This window comes from Lacerta agilis, chromosome 11, assembly GCF_009819535.1.
Source record: "Lacerta agilis isolate rLacAgi1 chromosome 11, rLacAgi1.pri, whole genome shotgun sequence".
In the NCBI taxonomy this organism is placed as follows: Eukaryota; Metazoa; Chordata; class Lepidosauria; order Squamata; family Lacertidae; genus Lacerta; species Lacerta agilis.
Window position 1 is genome coordinate 26,671,812 of NC_046322.1, and position 18,824 is coordinate 26,690,635.

At 42.2% G+C, this 18,824-nt stretch overlaps 1 protein-coding gene across 3 annotated transcripts in view; it reads left to right on the forward strand.

Moving 5' to 3' along the window:
- Window positions 1-1,199: 1,199 nt before the first annotated feature.
- HOMER1 (homer scaffold protein 1) overlaps window positions 1,200-18,824 on the forward strand; it is a 71,465-nt gene continuing 53,840 nt past the window's right edge. For 2 of the 3 annotated variants that reach the window (XM_033163765.1, XM_033163766.1), the window contains exon 1: window positions 1,200-1,659. In XM_033163765.1, the coding sequence (XP_033019656.1) occupies window positions 1,655-1,659 (5 nt within the window). In that variant the 5' untranslated portion in view covers window positions 1,200-1,654. Of the gene's footprint in view, window positions 1,660-1,735; window positions 1,759-18,824 lie in introns of those variants that run through there. The other variant, XM_033163767.1, reaches the window with a different exon arrangement.

An 18,824-nucleotide genomic window follows, 5' to 3' on the forward strand; every position in this document is an offset into this window, starting at 1 on the left:
GAGAGAAGACATTGCACCGCGCAGCCCCACAGGGGAAGAGCTGGGCCCAAGTGGAGGGGTGGACACCGCGCCTAGCTCGGGCTGCTTACACGCCGCTGAAGCCGCAGCCGCCTTCGCTCTCTTCCACCATCGCGCTCCCGCCCGCTTTTTTTATTTTATTTTTTGGTTTGGGTGGCTGCGGGAGCCGGTGGGAGGGACGGAGCGAAGGGAGAGCGGGGCGCCCGTCTCTTCTCTGTCGCCTTCAGCGCCTCCTCTGAGCGCCGCCCTCCCTGCTCTCCCCCCTCACGCCCCCAGTCTGTCCTGCGCGGGAAACCGGCAGAGGGAGAGAGTAAGGGAGCGACTGACTGACTGAGGCGGAGGCGTGTGCGAGGGCGGGGAGAGGAGGAGGAGGAGGTGTGAGGCGGGAGGATGTGAGCGGGCGGCGCGGAGAGGCTTTTTTGGGCAGGGAAGAGCCTGAGCGGCCGGGCGCGGATTGACCCTGCGATTGGAGAGACCCGCGCCTTGCCTGCCCGCCCGCCATCCGTCCGGGGAACGGTGCCTGGGGTATTGTAGAGGCAAGCGCCCTCCTCCTCCTCCTCCTCCTCCCGCTGTCGCCGCAGCAGCCCGCGCGGTGGCCCCGCTGCTGCAGAGAGGGGCGCGAGGGGGCTCTGCTGCTATCGACGCGGTTACCACCGCCACTCCTCCTCCTCTTTCTCCTCCCGCCTCGCTGCTGCTGCTGCTACTGTGAATGATTGATCTGCCAGCTCCGAGCCGGAGGAAGATGCTCTCCCGCTGCAGAAACAGGCGTGCCTGAAGGGGGACCCGCCACATCTCCTGCTGCCTCTCCCCTTTAACCCCCCACGTCTTCATCATCCCGCCCTTGCAAGGGATGCGCGGCCGGTGCCCTGCCTCAGCCGCCGTTTTACCGGGGCCCGATGTCAGCGCCGACGAAACGGCTTCTTCCTCCGCCGCCGCCTCCCGCTGCTGCTGCCGCCGTCGCCCCTGCTTGGGAAAATGAAGCGACACCCCCCATTCTGCTGCTGCTGCCGGTGGGGGTGTTAGAAGGAAGGGCGGCGCGGAGCGCTGCGCACACCGCAAGCCCCCCAATCCCGCTCTGCACCTGAGACGGACGGCGATCCGGGGCTCTCGCCGCTCCAGGGCATTTCTATTAACTGCCGACGGCATAAGCGCTGCTGTGGGGTTTCTAATTCCCCACCCCCCCACACACACTTCCTCCCTGCAGAAGGAGAGTTGGCTTGGTGCTGCTGCTTCTACCTCCTGTTCGCCGCCTCCTGGCAGGGAGCTGGAGCTGCCCCTGGACCCCGTGGTGCAGGGGGTGCGGAGGAGACTTGCTCCGGGAGGCTATGGGGGAGATTCCCCTCGGGCCGACTCCCTAGCCAGACTCCCTGTCTTCTCTACATAAGGGTTCCCCCACCCCCCGGCCACGCTCCCACATGCCTGTAGACTCTAGCGTTTAAAATTCTGCTGAGAAGGATTATAGGGCCCCGTGGATTTCGTGGAAACACCTGGGATCTACTACAGGAAAAGGCAGAAAACCAGACCGAGAGGAGTGTCAGCACTGCTAACTAGCTGGGGCCAGTTGCCGCGTTGTAAAAGTGCCATTTAGGAATTGGTCTACTTAAACGACTCACATAGCACGTCTCCATTGGTCATCATGGGGTAAGGATTTCATACTGAATCTAGGAGTTGTAAAGGAGGGAAGTGGGTGTCTTTAACATGTCCAGTTTCCATGAAGTATGAAATGCTTGCCTTTTAAAGGTAGGCCATGTCATTTCCACTATTATCTGTAAGAGAGGCACTGTAATAGGTAACTGTTGGAATTTAAATCAGAACTAAGAATACCTTCCGTAATAGCTAAGTAAACATCTTGCTTCTTGGTTAGCAGCACTGAGAAATGTCACAACGGCAATGAAACCAGAGGCTTGTTTATTCAGCCTTGAATATGGATAACGTTAAATATTACTGGAATGCTTCAGCCATAAAACAGGAAACATTTGTTGCTCATGTTTTGTCAGCCAGGTCTGACACTTAATCAGTGATCCTGTTTTCCATAAGTACTAGAAAGATAATGGAAAGAGGAATATACAGACACCCTTTTCGTGCCAACAGTTAACACTCTGAGAAAATCCTCTTTAGTCAAAATATTTTAAAATGCTGGGGATTTTTTTAGCCCTGCTGGTTGCTTTCAAAAGTGAGGAAAATGGCTCCTTAAGCAGCTTGTGGGTTGGGTGAATGGCTATTCCAAAGTAGTTTGTACACTACTGTACTACCTTTTCGTTGATGGTGTCAACCACCAGTACAGCTATGAGAGTTTTTGAAAGTGTCACTTAATTCATACAGTATATATATGTGTATTTTTGCAGTTGTGGAATCTGTATTGGCTGGAATGTGCAAGGAGTTTTTAAATTTTATTTTAAAGATGATATTCTGCTTTCTATCCTTGGTTAATAATATTCTTATTTTACACATTCCCCTCTCCTCCCCCAAAGAATCTAAGGATCATGTGATAGCTCAGCTGGTAGAGACTCTTAATCTCAGGGTCATGGGTTTGAGCCCCACGTTGGGCAAAAAAAAATCCTGCATTGCAGGGGTTGGACTAGATGATCCTTGTGGTCCCTTCTAACTCCACAATTATATGATTCTATGTGTGAAATTAACTGTAATCTAGATGTTTCAAGATAATACATGTGTGGTTAGTTTACATAGTAAGGTGCATGTCATAATTAACTAGTGAAAGGCAACAAATAGTACTGTTATGGTTTCTGGGATGTTCCTGTATGATTTATGGTGTCTGTAGGGCTCTGGTCATTAACTAGTTGTCCTGGATGGTTTCTTCAAGAAGGCAAAGGAGGGGCTAGTAGCACCTGAAACCCCACACCTTAAAGTGCCCTGAATTCAAGTTCTGTTGCTGCAAATATAACTTGCAGCACCTCTATTTTTGTCTTCAAGTTGGCAGCTCAGGTGACCAGGCAATATCTTGGGCTAGGGAGATGTGGTCCAAGTTCCTCATGTTCATTTTCCATTCACCCATTGTGAAAATGTATACGCCATGTACTTTAGGATAGCTAATTTCTGACATGCTGTCAAGATTACAAAAAGATTGCCATTCTTGGCATACCTCTTGCCTTGAACATCCTAAGCCAAGTGTAATGATTAAACTAGCATGGTTTTCATTTCTGCTAATAGCAGCCAATGGAGAAAACATGATTATTTTACTATATAACTGCTGTGGTTGAATTGTCATATGTGTGGGAACCCAGAAATGTGAGGGAAAGTGTGGTGGCATGACTGAAGTGGTAAATATTTCTTAGGAAGTTGTTAGTTGGTGAATGGATCCACCTAGAAGCAAACATTTGCATCTACATGCAGGGAATATAGCTCCCTGATCTTAAGTTTTGTTAAAACTGCCCATTCTAAAATGCCCCTGTGTAGCATTCAGGTCATTTATTTTCTGTCTGCTACTTGCCTTAGCCACCCATGTGAAAAGTTCCCCCCTCATGTTCTGTAGATTTGCCAAATACTTCCCCAACCTGGTTTACTTCAGACTTTGCTGGACTCCAGCTCTCTCATAACTCCAGACAGTATGGCCAGTTGTCAGGGATAATGGAAGTACAGTATTTACTGGAAAGGTGGGCCAGACTAGTTTTGGGGAGTGTGTTTTGACATCTCAAATCCTTGTCAGATGTTTTTCTCTTTTGTCATTCTGTCCATACATATCCATAAATTAATGGAAACTTCTTGATCATTCCATATCATGTGATCCAACTTTTTTACTTCATGTCATCCAATTTTCTTAATATTTTGTACACTTGTTGAATGATCAAAACTAAGTTTAACAACAAAATAAATATCAAACAACATTATGACACTGCTGGAACTGCGGTAACTGGTGCCAAGATAACATCCTTTCTATCTAGTTCTTATTTTCAACAAATGAGTACAGAAAAGAAGAGATGCTCCTAAAATGACACTTTGAAAGAGTGAAAGTGATCAAGGGGGAACACAAGGATTTCATTGCTACATCCAGTCCAACAGAAATTATTACCAAGGTGTACTCCTTTAGCAATGAGAGGGAGAAGTTTGACATTGAAGGAGGTACAAAATCTCTGGATAAGGCTGAGATAACTGGGTATGCGACCTGTGAATACAAGCAAACATGGTTGTTGATCTTTGTGCTGTTGGTGGACTATGAAAGTGAAGAAGCAACTGTGACCTTCTTACATTTCTCCCATAATTTTGTTTGATATGCATTCAGTTGTAATGGTCACAAGATGAAGTACTAGCAAGAATTCTTTCCAAGTGTTAATACCATCATGCAACAGCAAGCTATCAATCTGCTTTGGAATACATATGTAAAAGAAAAGCCTGACTAGCTTTTCAGACACCTTTTAATTGAATAACTTTCTAAAGAAATGTCTGTAGTGACTAACATTATAATTGAAGTCTTGTTTATTTTGTTATATTTTCCTCCAAGAAGACCCATTTATCCTAAATAAAAGCCAATAAGGCAGACTATATATATATATATATATAATCCCATTGAGATCCCATTGAGATCCCAAGATAAAATTTTGCAGATAGCTATTAGAAATATTAAATAACCAACAGTTTTTTGAAAATTTTAATCATATTTTTATCACTTTTTAAATTTTGCAACTTAAATTTAAAATTTACATTTTTAAGTAAGTCCACCATGTGACATATCCTGTTAAAGCCCACAAAGTTTTGAAGAGATTGGTGTTTTTAGTTTTGATGTATCTCAATCCTGGGCTGAGCTTTAAAGGTTTTTGTGTAGGCCAAAATTGTCAATTTTTTGAAATTTCAAACTGTCATAACTCAAAAACAGGATAAGTTGAAAAATTAAAATTTCAGATTTAAACTTAGTTTTGATCATCCAACAAGTGTACAAAATACTGAGAAAATCGGATGACATGAGGTAAAGAAGATGGATCACTTGATATGGAATGACCCTTCTGTTATCTTGATGGCATTCTATGAGTGCATAACCCTTTGAAAATAACAATAGTATAGACTGGTATATTTTTATTTTTATTTTAAAAACCCAAAACAGAACCTTTGTTGAACCTGTATGGCTTGCTAAAGACCAGCAACTGCTGGAGTGTATATAATACTCTTAATTATGGAATAGTGGTTGTTTTTATCTACCATACTCTTATGCAAAAGCTATAATGAGCAGGCTTGATCATCTAGAGAATCTTCCATAGACTGTATGTATAAAAAGCCCAATACAAATGGAAGCAGATATCCACAACAAGTTGTGTGTTGAATTTTGCCTAAGCCTTTTTGGCACTTGGCTGCATTCCCACCAGTCATTGGGTTACTCTAATTTTGACTCAGGTATATATGATAGCCAGCTGCTACAGACATAACACTGCTGGCTAACATTTCACGTTTGTACAGAGTATATTAACGAAAGCTCTAAAATCATGTTACCAAAAAGGCCAGACTGTATGTGATGGTGGCTCCTACTTGAGTTTAAAACCCAGAACTGCTCCAATTGCATATTTGTTGTTGTTTTTAAGTATTTATAGGCTACTTTTTGAAGTAGGGGAGCCTGAGATAGGGGTCTGGCTTAAGTGTGCATTAGTGTGGGGCACTGAACTCTGTACTTTCCTTCCTGCAGCATCTCTTCCTCAAGTACTGTTTTCCTTGGCTAGACGTCTGTACCAGAAATGACAATACTCAATTGGACAAAATGTGCTTGGAATTAAGGACTGTTTCGGCCCCTTTTTCCTCTTAAAACCCACCCCTCTTTTCTATGTGATTGTGGGACTATTATTTTTAAACACAAGGAGAGCCATCATCACTACTGTGGCCCTTCCTTCTTACAAGGTGATGATAAAGATGTGCAGCCAAGAGCATAGGCTGCCTGCATATGTTTGTGACATTGTTACTGCTTCCCTCTTGCCCACATTGAGTTAGCATGTGAAAAATGACAATCTGACCTATGGCTTATGAAATTTAACCTATAACTTACTAGGAGGTATCTCCATTGACATGTACTTAAATCACAGATGTAGTGGCAAAAAATACAACTATTTATTGCCTTACAGAGACAGAATGATGTTGAAGACTGGCAAATTATTGCAGTTTTAAATCTCTTCTTTTCATAGATTTCTGAAAAATTCTTAGTTGCAGACCTAAACTAGATAGTTATAATTAAGCACTGACATGTACAGAAAGAGGACTTGTTTTCTTCAAAAGCAAACATGAGCAGCATGGTTTGGCATCTGAAATTCTTCTAACTGTTGTCAGATGTTTTTCTCTTTTGTTGTTCCATTCATAGTTCAGTTACCAGTATCTAGGTGGCATTCTATGAGTGCATAATCATTTGTAAATAGCACTCTGTTTACTTGAACCTCTTATTTGAAATATCTGTCCTGTCCCAAGGGCAAGTAGTCCCCCCCTTTCCCCATGCAGCTTAAAGTGTAAAGTCTGGCAGAGAGAAAATAACAGAAGGAAGGAGTGCTCAGAGAGGCAAGGACAGGGGCAGGTGTGTGTTTGCAAATGCAGTGGTGGGAGTTGGGGATGGAAATTGAGGACTAAACAGTGGTTTCATTAAAGGGGGATTTGGCAAGGAGGTGGCATCACATAGGTGTTCTGGGGTAGAATTCCAGACCCAAGAGGCAATGTGGCAGAATGAGTTTACTGTGGAGATCCTTGTTCAAATTCCTTCTTGGGCATAAGTGCTACTTCATGATCCTGAGTCAGCCATTCTCTCTTTCTCAGTGCTGCTTTGACGGAGGAAATAGTCTAAGTTGTATGTAAAACACACTTTGTTGATTGTATTGACAGACAGTAATACCGAGTAAGGTGTCATGGGGTCTTAGGGTGAAGGGGAAGCAATAAATAATGAAAAGATGATGGTGGTGGTGGTGATGTTGATTGTTGTTGTTCAGTCGTGTCTGACTCTTCGTGACCCCATGGACCAGAGCACACCAGGCACGCCTATCTTTCACTGCCTCCCACAGTTTGGCCAAACTCATGCTAGTCGCTTCAAGAACACTGTCCAACCATCTCATCCTCTGCTGTCCCCTTCTCCTTGTGCCCCCAATCTTTCCCAACATCAGGTTTTTTTTCTAGGGAGTGTTCTCTTCTCATGAGGTGGCCAAAGTACTGGAGCCTCAACTTCAGAATCTGTCCTTCCAGTTGTAACATATGAATCAGGAAATGCCATGAAAGCCCTAGTTTGGTGCCTGGACTCTGTGGTGGGCTGTTGAGGGCCAATAAACTGACTCTAAACCATGACAGCTGTCTAAGCAATTAGTCACTTGCCTGCTTTGGAAAGAGTGGGCTCCCCTGATAGAGCGGGCTTGTAGTCAGGGAATGTTCCTGGATCCATCTTTGTCACTAGAGGTCCAGCTGACCTCAGTGACCAAAAGTGCCTTTTACCAGCTTTGGCTGGTTAGACAGCTGCTGACATTTCTGAACTGAATGGCCTAACCATTGTCATCCATACACCGGTAAGCTCCAGGTTGGATTACTGAACTGTGCTGTATGTAGGGCTGCCTTTGACATTTGTTTAGAGGCTGCAGCTAGTGTAAAACGCTGCAGCTCAACTTTTCCCCAGAGCAGGGTATCACCACCATGTTACACCAGTGCTAAAAGACTTGCACTGCCTGCCAAGTAACTACCAGGCTAAGTTCAAAGTGGTAGTTTTGGTGTGTAGAGCCCTATACAGCTTGGACCAGGATACCTGAAAGATTGTCTCGCTGCTCATATATTCAGTCAATTATTGTGCTTTGCAGGAGAGGGCCTCCTTACAGATGCATCTTATCAGGAGATCCGTTCTGTAAAATATAGGCACCTGGCCTTTAGTGTTGTGTTGGTTGATGAACATTTTGGTTTTTGAACACCGTAAATCTGAAAGTAAATGCTTCAGTTTTCGAACACGCCTCGGAAGTCAAACATGCCACGTGGCTTCTGCTGAGTGTGAGATCCTGAGGCCTAGCTGTAGGCTGTTGAATTTTCAGTTTTCGAAGATTTCAGAACTCAGAATGGTCTTCCGGAATGGATTACGTCCGAAAACCGAAGTACCACTGTATTATTATCCTTGGAATGGAAGCATGGGAAACCATTGTAGAGCTCATTATATGATTTTAAAATCTTTCAGCAGAATTTTGTCATATTAGTTTGTTGCATTTAAACAACACAAATATATTTGCAATCTCCGTATGAACTCAGGTACCCACGTAGATTGGACCATTCGTCCATCTAGCACAGCATTCTGCTTCCCACAGTGACCAGTCATATGCCTCTACAATGATGGCCTGAAGAGAATAGCCCCCGCCAGGTGATTCCACATAGCCATTATGGCCAATAGCTATGGTTGGAACAATTCTTCATCAATTTATGGTCATAATCACATTTTGTTATTATGTGTGGTGTAAAGCAGGGGTTGGATTTCGAAGGGGCAGAGGAACCAGAGACCAAATTGCAAACATGTGCTGGATTATGGAGAAAGCTAGAGAGTTCCAGAAAAATATTTACTTCTGCTTCATTGACTACGCAAAAGCATTTGACTGTGTCGACCACAGCAAACTATGGCAAGTTCTTAAAGAAATGGGAGTGCCTGATCACCTCATCCGTCTCCTGAGAAATCTCTATGTGGGACAAGAAGCTACAGTTAGAACTGGATATGGAATAACTGATTGGTTCAAAATTTGGAAAGGAGTACGACAAGGCTGTATATTGTCTCCCTGCTTATTAACTTATATGCAGAATTCATCATGCGAAAGGCTGGGCTGGATGAATCCCAAACCAGAATTAAGATTGCCAGAAAAAATATCAACAACCTCAGATATGCTGATGATACAACCTTGATGGCAGAAAGTGGGGAGGAATTAAAGAACCTTTTAATGAGGGTGAAAGAGGAGAGCGCAAAATATGGTCTGAAGCTCAACATCAAAAAAACTAAGATCATGGCCACTGGTCCCATCACCTCCTGGTAAATAGAAGGGGAAGAAATGGAGGCAGTGAGAGATTTCACTTTATTGGGTTCCATGGTCACTGCAGATGGTGACAGCAGTCACGAAATTAGAAGATGCCTGCTTCTTGGGAGAAAAGCAATGACAAGCCTAGACAGCATCTTAAAAAGCAGAGACATCACCTTGCCAACAAAGGTCCGTATAGTTCAGGCATAGGCAACCTTCGGCTCTCCAGATGTTTCGGACTACAATTCCCATCATCCCTGACCACTGGTCCTGTTAGCTAGGGATCATGGGAGTTGTAGGCCAAAACATCTGGAGAGCCGAAGGTTGCCTATGCCTGGTATAGTTAAAGCTATGGTTTTCCCAGTAGTAATGTAAGGAAGTGAGAGCTGGACCATCAAGAAGGCTGATCGCCGAAGAATTGATGCTTTTGAATTATGGTGCTGGAGGAGACTCTTGAGAGTCCCATGGACTGCAAGAAGATCAAACCTATCCATTCTTAAAGAAATCAGGCCTGAGTGATCACTAGAAGGGCAGATCCTGAAGTTGAGGCACCACCTCATGAGAAGAGAAGACTCCCTAGAAAAGACCCCGATGTTGGGAAAGATTGAGGGCACAAGGAGAAGGGGACAACAGAGTATGAGATGGTTGGACAGTGTTCTTGAAGCTACTAACATGAGTTTGGCCAAACTGCGAGAGGCAGTGAAGGATAGGCGTGCCTGGTGTGCTCTGGTCCATGGGGTCACGAAGAGTCGGACACGACTGAACGACTGAACAACAACAACAAAAGCAGGGGTGGAGAAACTTTTTGGTTGGATGGCCAGATGTTTATTTTCCACACCCCTGGCTGGCCAAATTTGGCAGGTATGCAGGGCAGCCCACCTGTTATAATAGTAAGTCAACCACTCTGTGGCTTGTTTCCATGTCCAGTTAAGAGAAGCGCTCAAAAATCTTATGTAAGTGGATAGAGGATTTGAGGCAGCATATATTGTTCACCAAAATAAAATAATAGCAATTATCCTAGCATCATGGCTAAGTAAGGTTTTGAACCCAGGTTTCTCAGGCCCCTAGCCCAGCAATCTTACCACTGAACTTGTACACTGCAGTACCTCTATAAATCACAGTATTAAAAAAATCTGTCCCGCCCCCTTGCAGCACCAAAAATGGTATGTGCATCAGCAATCATGCACATGCCAATCGCACACATGGGGGTCGGCTGCCTGTATAAGCAAATGTCCACCTTTTCTCACAACCATTTCAGCAAAAGTGAAAGCTGGGTTCTTCCATTAATTTTCTCAAGAATTTCTAAAGTAAAAGCAATTTCTAAAGTAAAGGGTTTACAAAAAAGACACCCCGCCTTACCTCACTCAGTGTACCTGGACAAAATCCTCCTTCCTCTCTTTCTCACATGCAAGCATATTGAGGGAGGGGGGAGGGAGAGAGAGAAGCAATAAATGAAACTGTGCACACTCAAAGAAGCAAACAGCTTGGGTCTGTTGCAGAAACCTCCCCACTGGATTCCACCTTCAGGGGCTTAGAGAGATTAAATTTTGTTTAAATTTTGCCTCCAGGGTGGTTTCTGAGAAAGAGAAAGCAGTGAGAAGAGGAATAATCCTGCCCTGCATCCTTTGCTTTTTCTATGCTTGGGTTGTTGTTTTTAACTGTTTCCTTCCCTTGGGGACAGCGGGATCTACTGCTAGTGATTTTTATGACAGGCTAAGCGAAAAGATGGACAGAATCATCTCAGTCACTAGAAATGTATTGATATTATTTTGAGTGACAGGTCAAATACTGGACCATGACTTTGGAGGTTTGGAGAGGGGTTCAGAATCTTGGCAGAGCTATGCCCCACTTTGTACATAAGACAAACTGTCCCTGGTTTAATATAATGTTGTCAGAAAATTCTGCCATTATGAGCTCCTTTGAGGCAGAACTGTTAGCATTGAGAAAGTGCTCTAAGCTGCCCTGAGCCCATGGAATAGAGTGGGATATTTAATATAGTGGCCTCCTCTGCTAGGTGGCTGAGACACAGCCATTCACTTCAGTTTTACTTGCTGTTAACAGTGCCTCTAAATCTCCTGTTCTATGTTACTAAAACTGGTAAGAGATTGTGCTGGTGATGGAGAGGCAGCCTCTTAAGTGTAGACAATGTGCTCCATCATGTTCTTCATGGTATTGGTACTCTCACAGAGAACACCATCACACCTGCTGCTACTCTGCCAGTTGAAGATTAGAATTAAGGTGCCACTAGTAGAATAAAGGGACAGATTTTGTGTTGATTCAGGAGCCCTTTTGCTTGGCTGCCTCTCCCTAATGCTTCAGAAGCATATGGGTTAAGTCTGACACACTTTTGACTTGAAGAGTCTTGCCTGGGAAGAGGCATGAAATGCCATTACCATTGCTACTATGAAATTTTAGAGTGGATGTTTAGTGAATTTGTTGTTAATCATTATGTGTTATTAAAGATGCCACACTCAGGCATCATAAAAGTTACTGTCTAAATAGATCTATGCAGATAGAAAATGGAAGAAGGCACTGTTGAAGTAATGAAGAATACATCTGCTAGCAGTGACGTGGGAGCTGTGCACCTCTCTTGCAGAGGCAATATTTGTGTGCTTCCTCCTGGGCACATAGCAGAGTTGCTTTGTGTTGCTGATGTACAACCCAGTCACATGATTCAGTTGGTAGAGCAGTCGCTTGGCACTTAAAGCTGTGTCAATTGCCAGGTTATTTCATGTCACACCAATCCTGGTTTAAGATGTACTGAGTATTTACAAACCTTCCTGCATTATTCTTCTGCCTGAGAGCAGAAGCATGGAAGAGGTAGTCATAGTCTTGGAGTTGTTGAACACAGAATATGTCCTGGAATCTTCTGTTTGATAGAATACTGCCAGATTGTCAGGCCTTTTGCATAGAGATGCAGTACATGAACTATATACAAATTGCTCTTGGCAGCAAGGTCATGCAGAGCCAGTTCACATGATTAAACTGACATGTTGATATGTCTTGAATTCACCTTGTGGTGAATAAATTGTAATTTATTATTGTTATTCATGTCCTACTAAAATATGTCTTTTGCATGGTAACATAGATGATGAGTTGCATACTGAATGTGCAGTAAAAGTTACAGAATTTATTGCAAAGTACCAAATTGTATCAAACTAATTTAGTGTCCTGGTTTTGACATGTGGTCCCAAGTCAAACTGTATTATGGTTCCTGTAGGGAACCTGCTGTTTCCTTTTTAAATAGTGTGGAAGATTTTCTCACATGAAATGTCTATACTCAGTTGTTGCTATCAACTTGTAGAGCTTTTTTTGGGGGGGGGGAGAGGGGAAGCACAATTAATATGTTCCTGCTGTAGTGTGTTATCTAGAATACTGTATTGATAGGAGACTGTTGTCTACAATACAACACCCAGCTGACACATTGTCATTAGAAAGCACTCCAGACCCTCCATCTCCCAGAACCCAGCGAGCCTTAAAAGTAGGAGAGCAAAGAGCTCAAAGACAGAGGGCATGTAGCAGCACCCGTAGAGGAGACGGTGAGAATGATGAATGTGGAAGTGGAAGAGATGGGGAGGGGGTGGAGATTCACTTGGGACAACACCATTATCCAAGAGGCTGGGTTCTATTGCCTCTCTCTGTAAAGATTGAAATAAAAACGGACAGTAAGAAACTATTTCTGGGCAGCCAGCCAGGAGCTGCTGACAGAATCCTGACACCCTAGTGGGAGCCAGCACAAGTCCAGCTAGTGTAACAGGGTTGCCCCATCACATTTCCCCGTGGCCCCGGAACAGTGCACGGGTGGGAGAAGAGGGCAGATCATCTGTCACAATGTGACATTGAATTCCTCCCTTTTCTCACTTGCATGACCAAGACTTAGCTCTGATAATGTCCTTTGGCATAGCAGAACTGTCCATTTGGAACACATGGATATAACTTTGCTACTGTCAATGCTGGTTAAAGCCACTGTGGCATTCCCAAACTATTTGTAATGGTCATTGCTAAATATATGCAAAAGCACATGTTTTTAGTGATCCTTTGGATAAGCTGCAATGGAATATGCTTGACATCAGTTTTCATATTGGTGAATTTCATTAGTTTAAAGTTCTTGCTTTTAGCCTTGAGTATAAGTTGCTATCAGTTACCATTCTTCTCTCTAATATTAAATATCTTGTTCACACTTATTAGGCTAACAGTAAAGCACTTTTTGTATGCTATAGGAGCAGTGTTAGAAACTCAGATATACTGTATAGGTGCCAAATGGCTCCCTAAACCAAGGTTACAGTCGCCAGAACAGAATGTCTAGTTGCTATTTTGGGGCAAGATTGCTCTAAAGTCTTATATTTCGAATGATGGACTAACTGTGACTGATTATAAGTTAAATATCTGGCTAGTTCAGTTGACAACCTTGAGCTAATTTTCTAGCAACCTTTGATAATTTAAGAAAAGTCACTTGATCCAGGGACAGTCCACAAATAGATTGGCCTATTCCTACCTCTTTTTCTTAATGGTGATGCAGGCCATTCATAATAATATTCTTCACAACTGTGAGCAGCAAAGTGGGGTGGGGTAAGTGAAGAGAAGCTACAGCAATTAACTATAACATTGTCCAGTGCTCCTGCTCAGGCTGCACAGAAAAAGCATTTTGGTTCCTGAAATTCATCCTGATTGTGCAGATAAAATATAACTGATAGAATTCTACAGGGTGAGGCATTAGTCTGTGAAAACAGTCAAGATCCAATGATCCCCAGGCAAGCACCTCCAGATAGTGGAGATGTCAGGTGCTATCCTGGTGCCCAGGCATCTTCATTTGGTCAATAGGTGGAAATTTTAACACTATATATGAGTATTTATATAGCAAGTGGGGACTCATGAAAATTAGCAGTGCTTGATAGGGGCTGGAATGATGGGTACAAGCACACACATACAGGTCCTTGGAAACAGTTAGCAGGGGATGAAAAACCTTTCCTACACATGCTCACAAAGGAACACTCTCAGACAGACACCCCAGCTTATCTTTTAATTCCATTGTAGGTGCATAATGTAAAGAGGTACTAAGGGTATTGAGTTGGGGATCCTGCTCATTACTATAGGATTAGCGATTGCCTGAGCAAGACCAGCTGGATGTCATCCCTAAAGCAATTACCGGTAGTGATTGCGGTATTTTGTTTTAGAGGAAGTATACACCATGCCCCCAGAATTTACTTTGTCTTAGACAAAGCCTAGCCCAGAACCTTCCCTATGATAACTTTCTATGTGCACGGGATTCTTTTTGCATGAAGGATGATTCAGTTAAATGAGCCAGCCCAGTCTATAGCTTTGTGGGGAGAAAAATAGAAACCACAGAAAGGAAACTGCTAAGTAGCAGGTCTTCTGCTTTTCATGGCAAGTCCCAAGACTCCTTTTCAGTTAGAAAAAAAGGGGGGGGGAGTATATCTTGTAGTTTGACTCTGACAACTCTGTCTTATTATACAAAGTGACCTGTAGAAAACTCTGAAGCGTAGAGAAGCTCACTAGGTTACTTCAGGATTGTTGACCCTATTATTAAACAAGTTCAAACATTAATTGTAAAATTTAAAAAAAACTTCTTTTTTTAGCTTGGCTACCTGATCTACTGGTACTATCTACCATATATTTAAAAATAAAAAATTGAAACTAGAATTATACATCAAATGTACATTTGCCTAGTGATGCATGAAACTTGACTTCATTCCGTTGTATTCTAAATCTGGTGTGTTTTCTCTAAAATAATACATCTGGATTTTGGCATTTCTGTGATTCCTACTAAGGAAAGGTGATTTGATTTTTGGTGAAGACGAGGTGAAGACACGGGGGTTTTGCCTCTATATTGCCTTTTGAAGTTGTAGAATTTTGCCATTTAAGTTAGTTGGAGTAAGCTAAGTTTTTTAGCAAAATGTTTATAAATATAAAATATTTATTTTCAAATACAATTTTTAAATAAAAACTCTCATACTGAAAAGCTACAAGATTGCAAACTACATGGGTACAGTGGTCTTTTTACCATGTAATAATGCTGAACTTGACCTTTTAAGAGCTATAATGCTAGGCACCAGTTCTTGAGAAATAAAGAGCTTCAGATAAGCACTTGAAAAATAAATCTAAATGCTGTGAAGATAACAGAAGCACTGGAGCCTCCTAAAGCTGATTATAGCAGTAGGCCTGGTAGCTCCTTAATGCTAAGCACTATCAGCTATGGAAATTTCTCTTGCACTGTTTTGTTCTGATATAGCAAGAATGCATTTAAACCAGATTTGTGTGCCTTCTGTTTAGGAACAGAACTATAGTTTTCCTTTTCCTTTTAAACACACTGTTAACCTGCAGCTGTCTCTCAGCAACTGCTTGCTGGTTACAGGTAGGTAGCCATGTTGGTCTGTCATAGTCAAAACAAAATAAAATAAAAAAATTCCTTCCAGTAGCACCTTAGAGTCAGAGACCAACTAAGTTAGTTCTTTGGAAAAATACTGAGTTTTCAAAATGAAGTCTTCCACTTCCTGATTAAAAATGGCACTAGTATTACAAATGACTAGAACAGAAGAGTACCTAATGCCACAATAGTTTTGTCAGGGTAGCTGTGTTGAACATTACTCTAAATATGCTAAAATCAAATCTGTATACATCTAGACTCGGTAGGTGTTCTCATAGTTTAGAAAGGCTTGCTGAAATCATTTTTTTAAAAAAAATAATAATAATCCTGTCACATGCACAGAATCTCAGTTCTTATTAGAAAAGAAGTGCAACTGGATTTGTTATTCTAAGTATATCTGTGGGGATAAAAACCTGTGCTACTAAGTGGTGGAAAAAATTAAGATTTGGATACTAAATTAAGAATCAACATCCCAGTCATAAAAGAAGACAATGGCTTGTTGAAGGAGATGGTTTCAGTGGTTCTCTGGCTCAAAGGCAGCATCTTTGGTGGTCACTGGACCCTGGAGGTTTCTTTCTCCCATTTTATGGCTTGCCACATACCAAGCCTGGAGCATCAGCACCTGGAGGCTTATAAAAGCTTGAAGCAAACAAAGAGAGATTTGCATCAAGGTTTGCTTCTTTGTGGGAGCAGGCCACCCTTGTTGTTTCAGAGTATGCACAGCATCCCATGGGTGTTTTGATGGGGGCATCTGATTTTCATGCTTCGCCCTGACTGTTCCTATTTATTCCCTCCCCCCCCCAATACAAAAAGAAGGCAATGTCCCTAGGCAAGCCCCTACATGTTCCAACTTCAAAATCTCATCCTAACCTCAATAGCTAGTTCTTTCATGGCAACTAATAGAAATTTCTCTCTCCTACACAAGAAAATGGTAAAGTGCTACAATAATTGTAGTTTGAAGTAGAAATATTGATGCTCTGTGTGGCATCAAATTGTGGTGTGTCTGGGGGAACAGGGCTAGACAGTGGAAGCTCTGGGTAGTGGGCTGTCTGTGGCTGGAGAGTAAAGGTGTTCCACATTCTAAATGTTTCTGTCTATATATCCTGCAGAAAGCACATTCCAAACAATTGTTAAAGTTTGCTAGTCTTGATAGTGCTAAATAGCTTATTATCCTGTAAGAAAGTGATTGAGTTTAATAAAGGTTTAGTACAATTCAGAAGTCTCAGTGATCCCACTGAGACTTCATTGCTTAATTGTTTTTGCTTAAATGTGGTGATTTCAATTGCAGTTTGGTACACCTAGTATCATCTAGATGAGTATCCCTCTTTGTCTTTGTATATGTGCATTGAGAACAATTCCATATCCAAGGTTTTGGGGCATATAATTGAATTGATGGAAGAATATGACAATGTCTGAGGTAGAAATTGCAATTAATGCTTTTGAAGAAGAGACATTACTGAAATAATAGCATTTACACTGCTGACTATTTCAAAGTAATAACAACTCCACTTTTAAACTTGCAGCTGCTAACAGCAGTGTATTTAACTTTCGGAGAACAATTACTGTATATTCCGGCGTATAAGACTACATTTTAATCCAGGAAAATCTTCTCAAAAGTCGGGGGGGTCGTCTTATACGCTGGGTGGAGAATCTGCAGTCGAGTATATCTCAAACTTTATATTTTAACTGGAAAAGTTGGGGGTCGTATTATACACCCAGTCGTCTTATACGCCGGAAAATACGGTAAGTTAACTTCAGTTAATAAGTAACACCCCTCTGCAAAGTAGTTGTGCACAGAAGCAAGTACAATGAACCCTCCTAAAAGTAGACTATAAAATAGATAATGCAACTCACTACTATCCTTAGAATAAAGTTTGTACAGCACACCTCTTTTCCCTACTGTCTTAGCTACAAGTCAGTGTATAAAATATTCTAGCATGACTATTAAGTCTCAGAACAGTGGCAAATTAAACCTACTGGAGAATGTGGGAAATTATTGGATTAACCTGTTTCGTAAAAAATGTGTAAATGAGCTTCAAGATGCAGGGGGTGAAGTTCATTGTTCATGCCTTTACAGTATTTTAACCTGAAGAAGAGTGGTCTTGAGCTCTCAAAAGCTTTCAGAGTCACCATCTGAAACTGGCTAAGCAAGAGGTGCTGTAGTACCTAATGGCTCATCAAGAGCTTTACTCCGCCAAGTGACAGGCTGGTTGAGACAATCTTTCCAGCATTTATTTATTTTTGTCTGTTGGTATGTTAGAATACATACATATAAGATTTTTTTTAAAATCTACTCTTATAACAGAAGTTGCCAATTTTTGTAGTCTTGCAGGCACATTTGGAATTTTAGAGAGTACAGTGACATCCCTTTACTGTATTTGCTTTTCTCCCCGCTTTCCATAGTGTTACAGATAAAACAGGGACAGTAGGAGAGAAAGAGAGTGCACATACATATTCTTTTGATTCTCATGAACCTGATTTTACACAGTGAACTTCAAAACACCATCAAATTAAAGCTTACCTTGGTAGACTACAGAGTAAAATTGTACTTCTTGTTATTGTCATCACCACAAAAACGTTGATCAAAGGCATGTATCTCATTGATATAATTTTAAACATAGGGTGACAATAGAATCACCAGCAAATCGGAGAACACTTGTGTGGAAAAGTTATGCCTATTTAATAGTGGCAGTTTTGAGAAGATCCTTTGTAAAAATTATGAGTATCCATGCCTGCACTGGGTTGTTTTTTTAAGAGAGGTGATTAGTGATGGAAAGAGTAGGGGAAAGAACCCATTAAAAATGATGCCATTTCAAGGGATCCAGTTTGCTGAATAAGATGTGTGTGTGTGTGTGTGTGTGTGTGCGCTCTTTATCTCTGTGGCATGCCTCTTTCTCTGCCTTGGTAGCTCTTGTTTTCCTCCTTCTCCCCAGTCTCCCAGATTACTCCCCTTTCCTTGCTGCCCTTTCCACACTTGTCCTCCTACCCTTGGTTGCTGCACTATCTCTCCAGCTGCTCAGGTGTCAACCTGTGCTTTGATGAGCACACAAAGCTGAAAGAGGGCTGTGGAAAAGAGTGTTACTCTTACTCCTTTAGCTCTATACTTTTTATGGATGGGGGTGCAGAAGGTAACCACTTTCCCCAACTTATCACAATGGGAGCAGTGGCAGGGGGTGGTGCTTAGAGGCTTTGTGGGCACTATGTTGGAATCCTAGCTTTATACTGAAGCAGCCCATTGTCTACTTGAACAATGTTCCTGGCAGTTATTATCTAGGGTTTGGACCAATGTCTTTCCCAGTCCTATTGCATGAGATGCTTTAACTGGAAATACCATGGATTCTGGGATCTTTATATATTCAAAGTATGTACTTCTCTCTAGGCTCCTTTTGACCCCAAAGGAACCAATGTGAATTAGACTTGGTAGTTCTCAAGCTAAACATATATCTCCAGATATCTTTTGAAATCTAGTTAGCTCTGAATCTGAG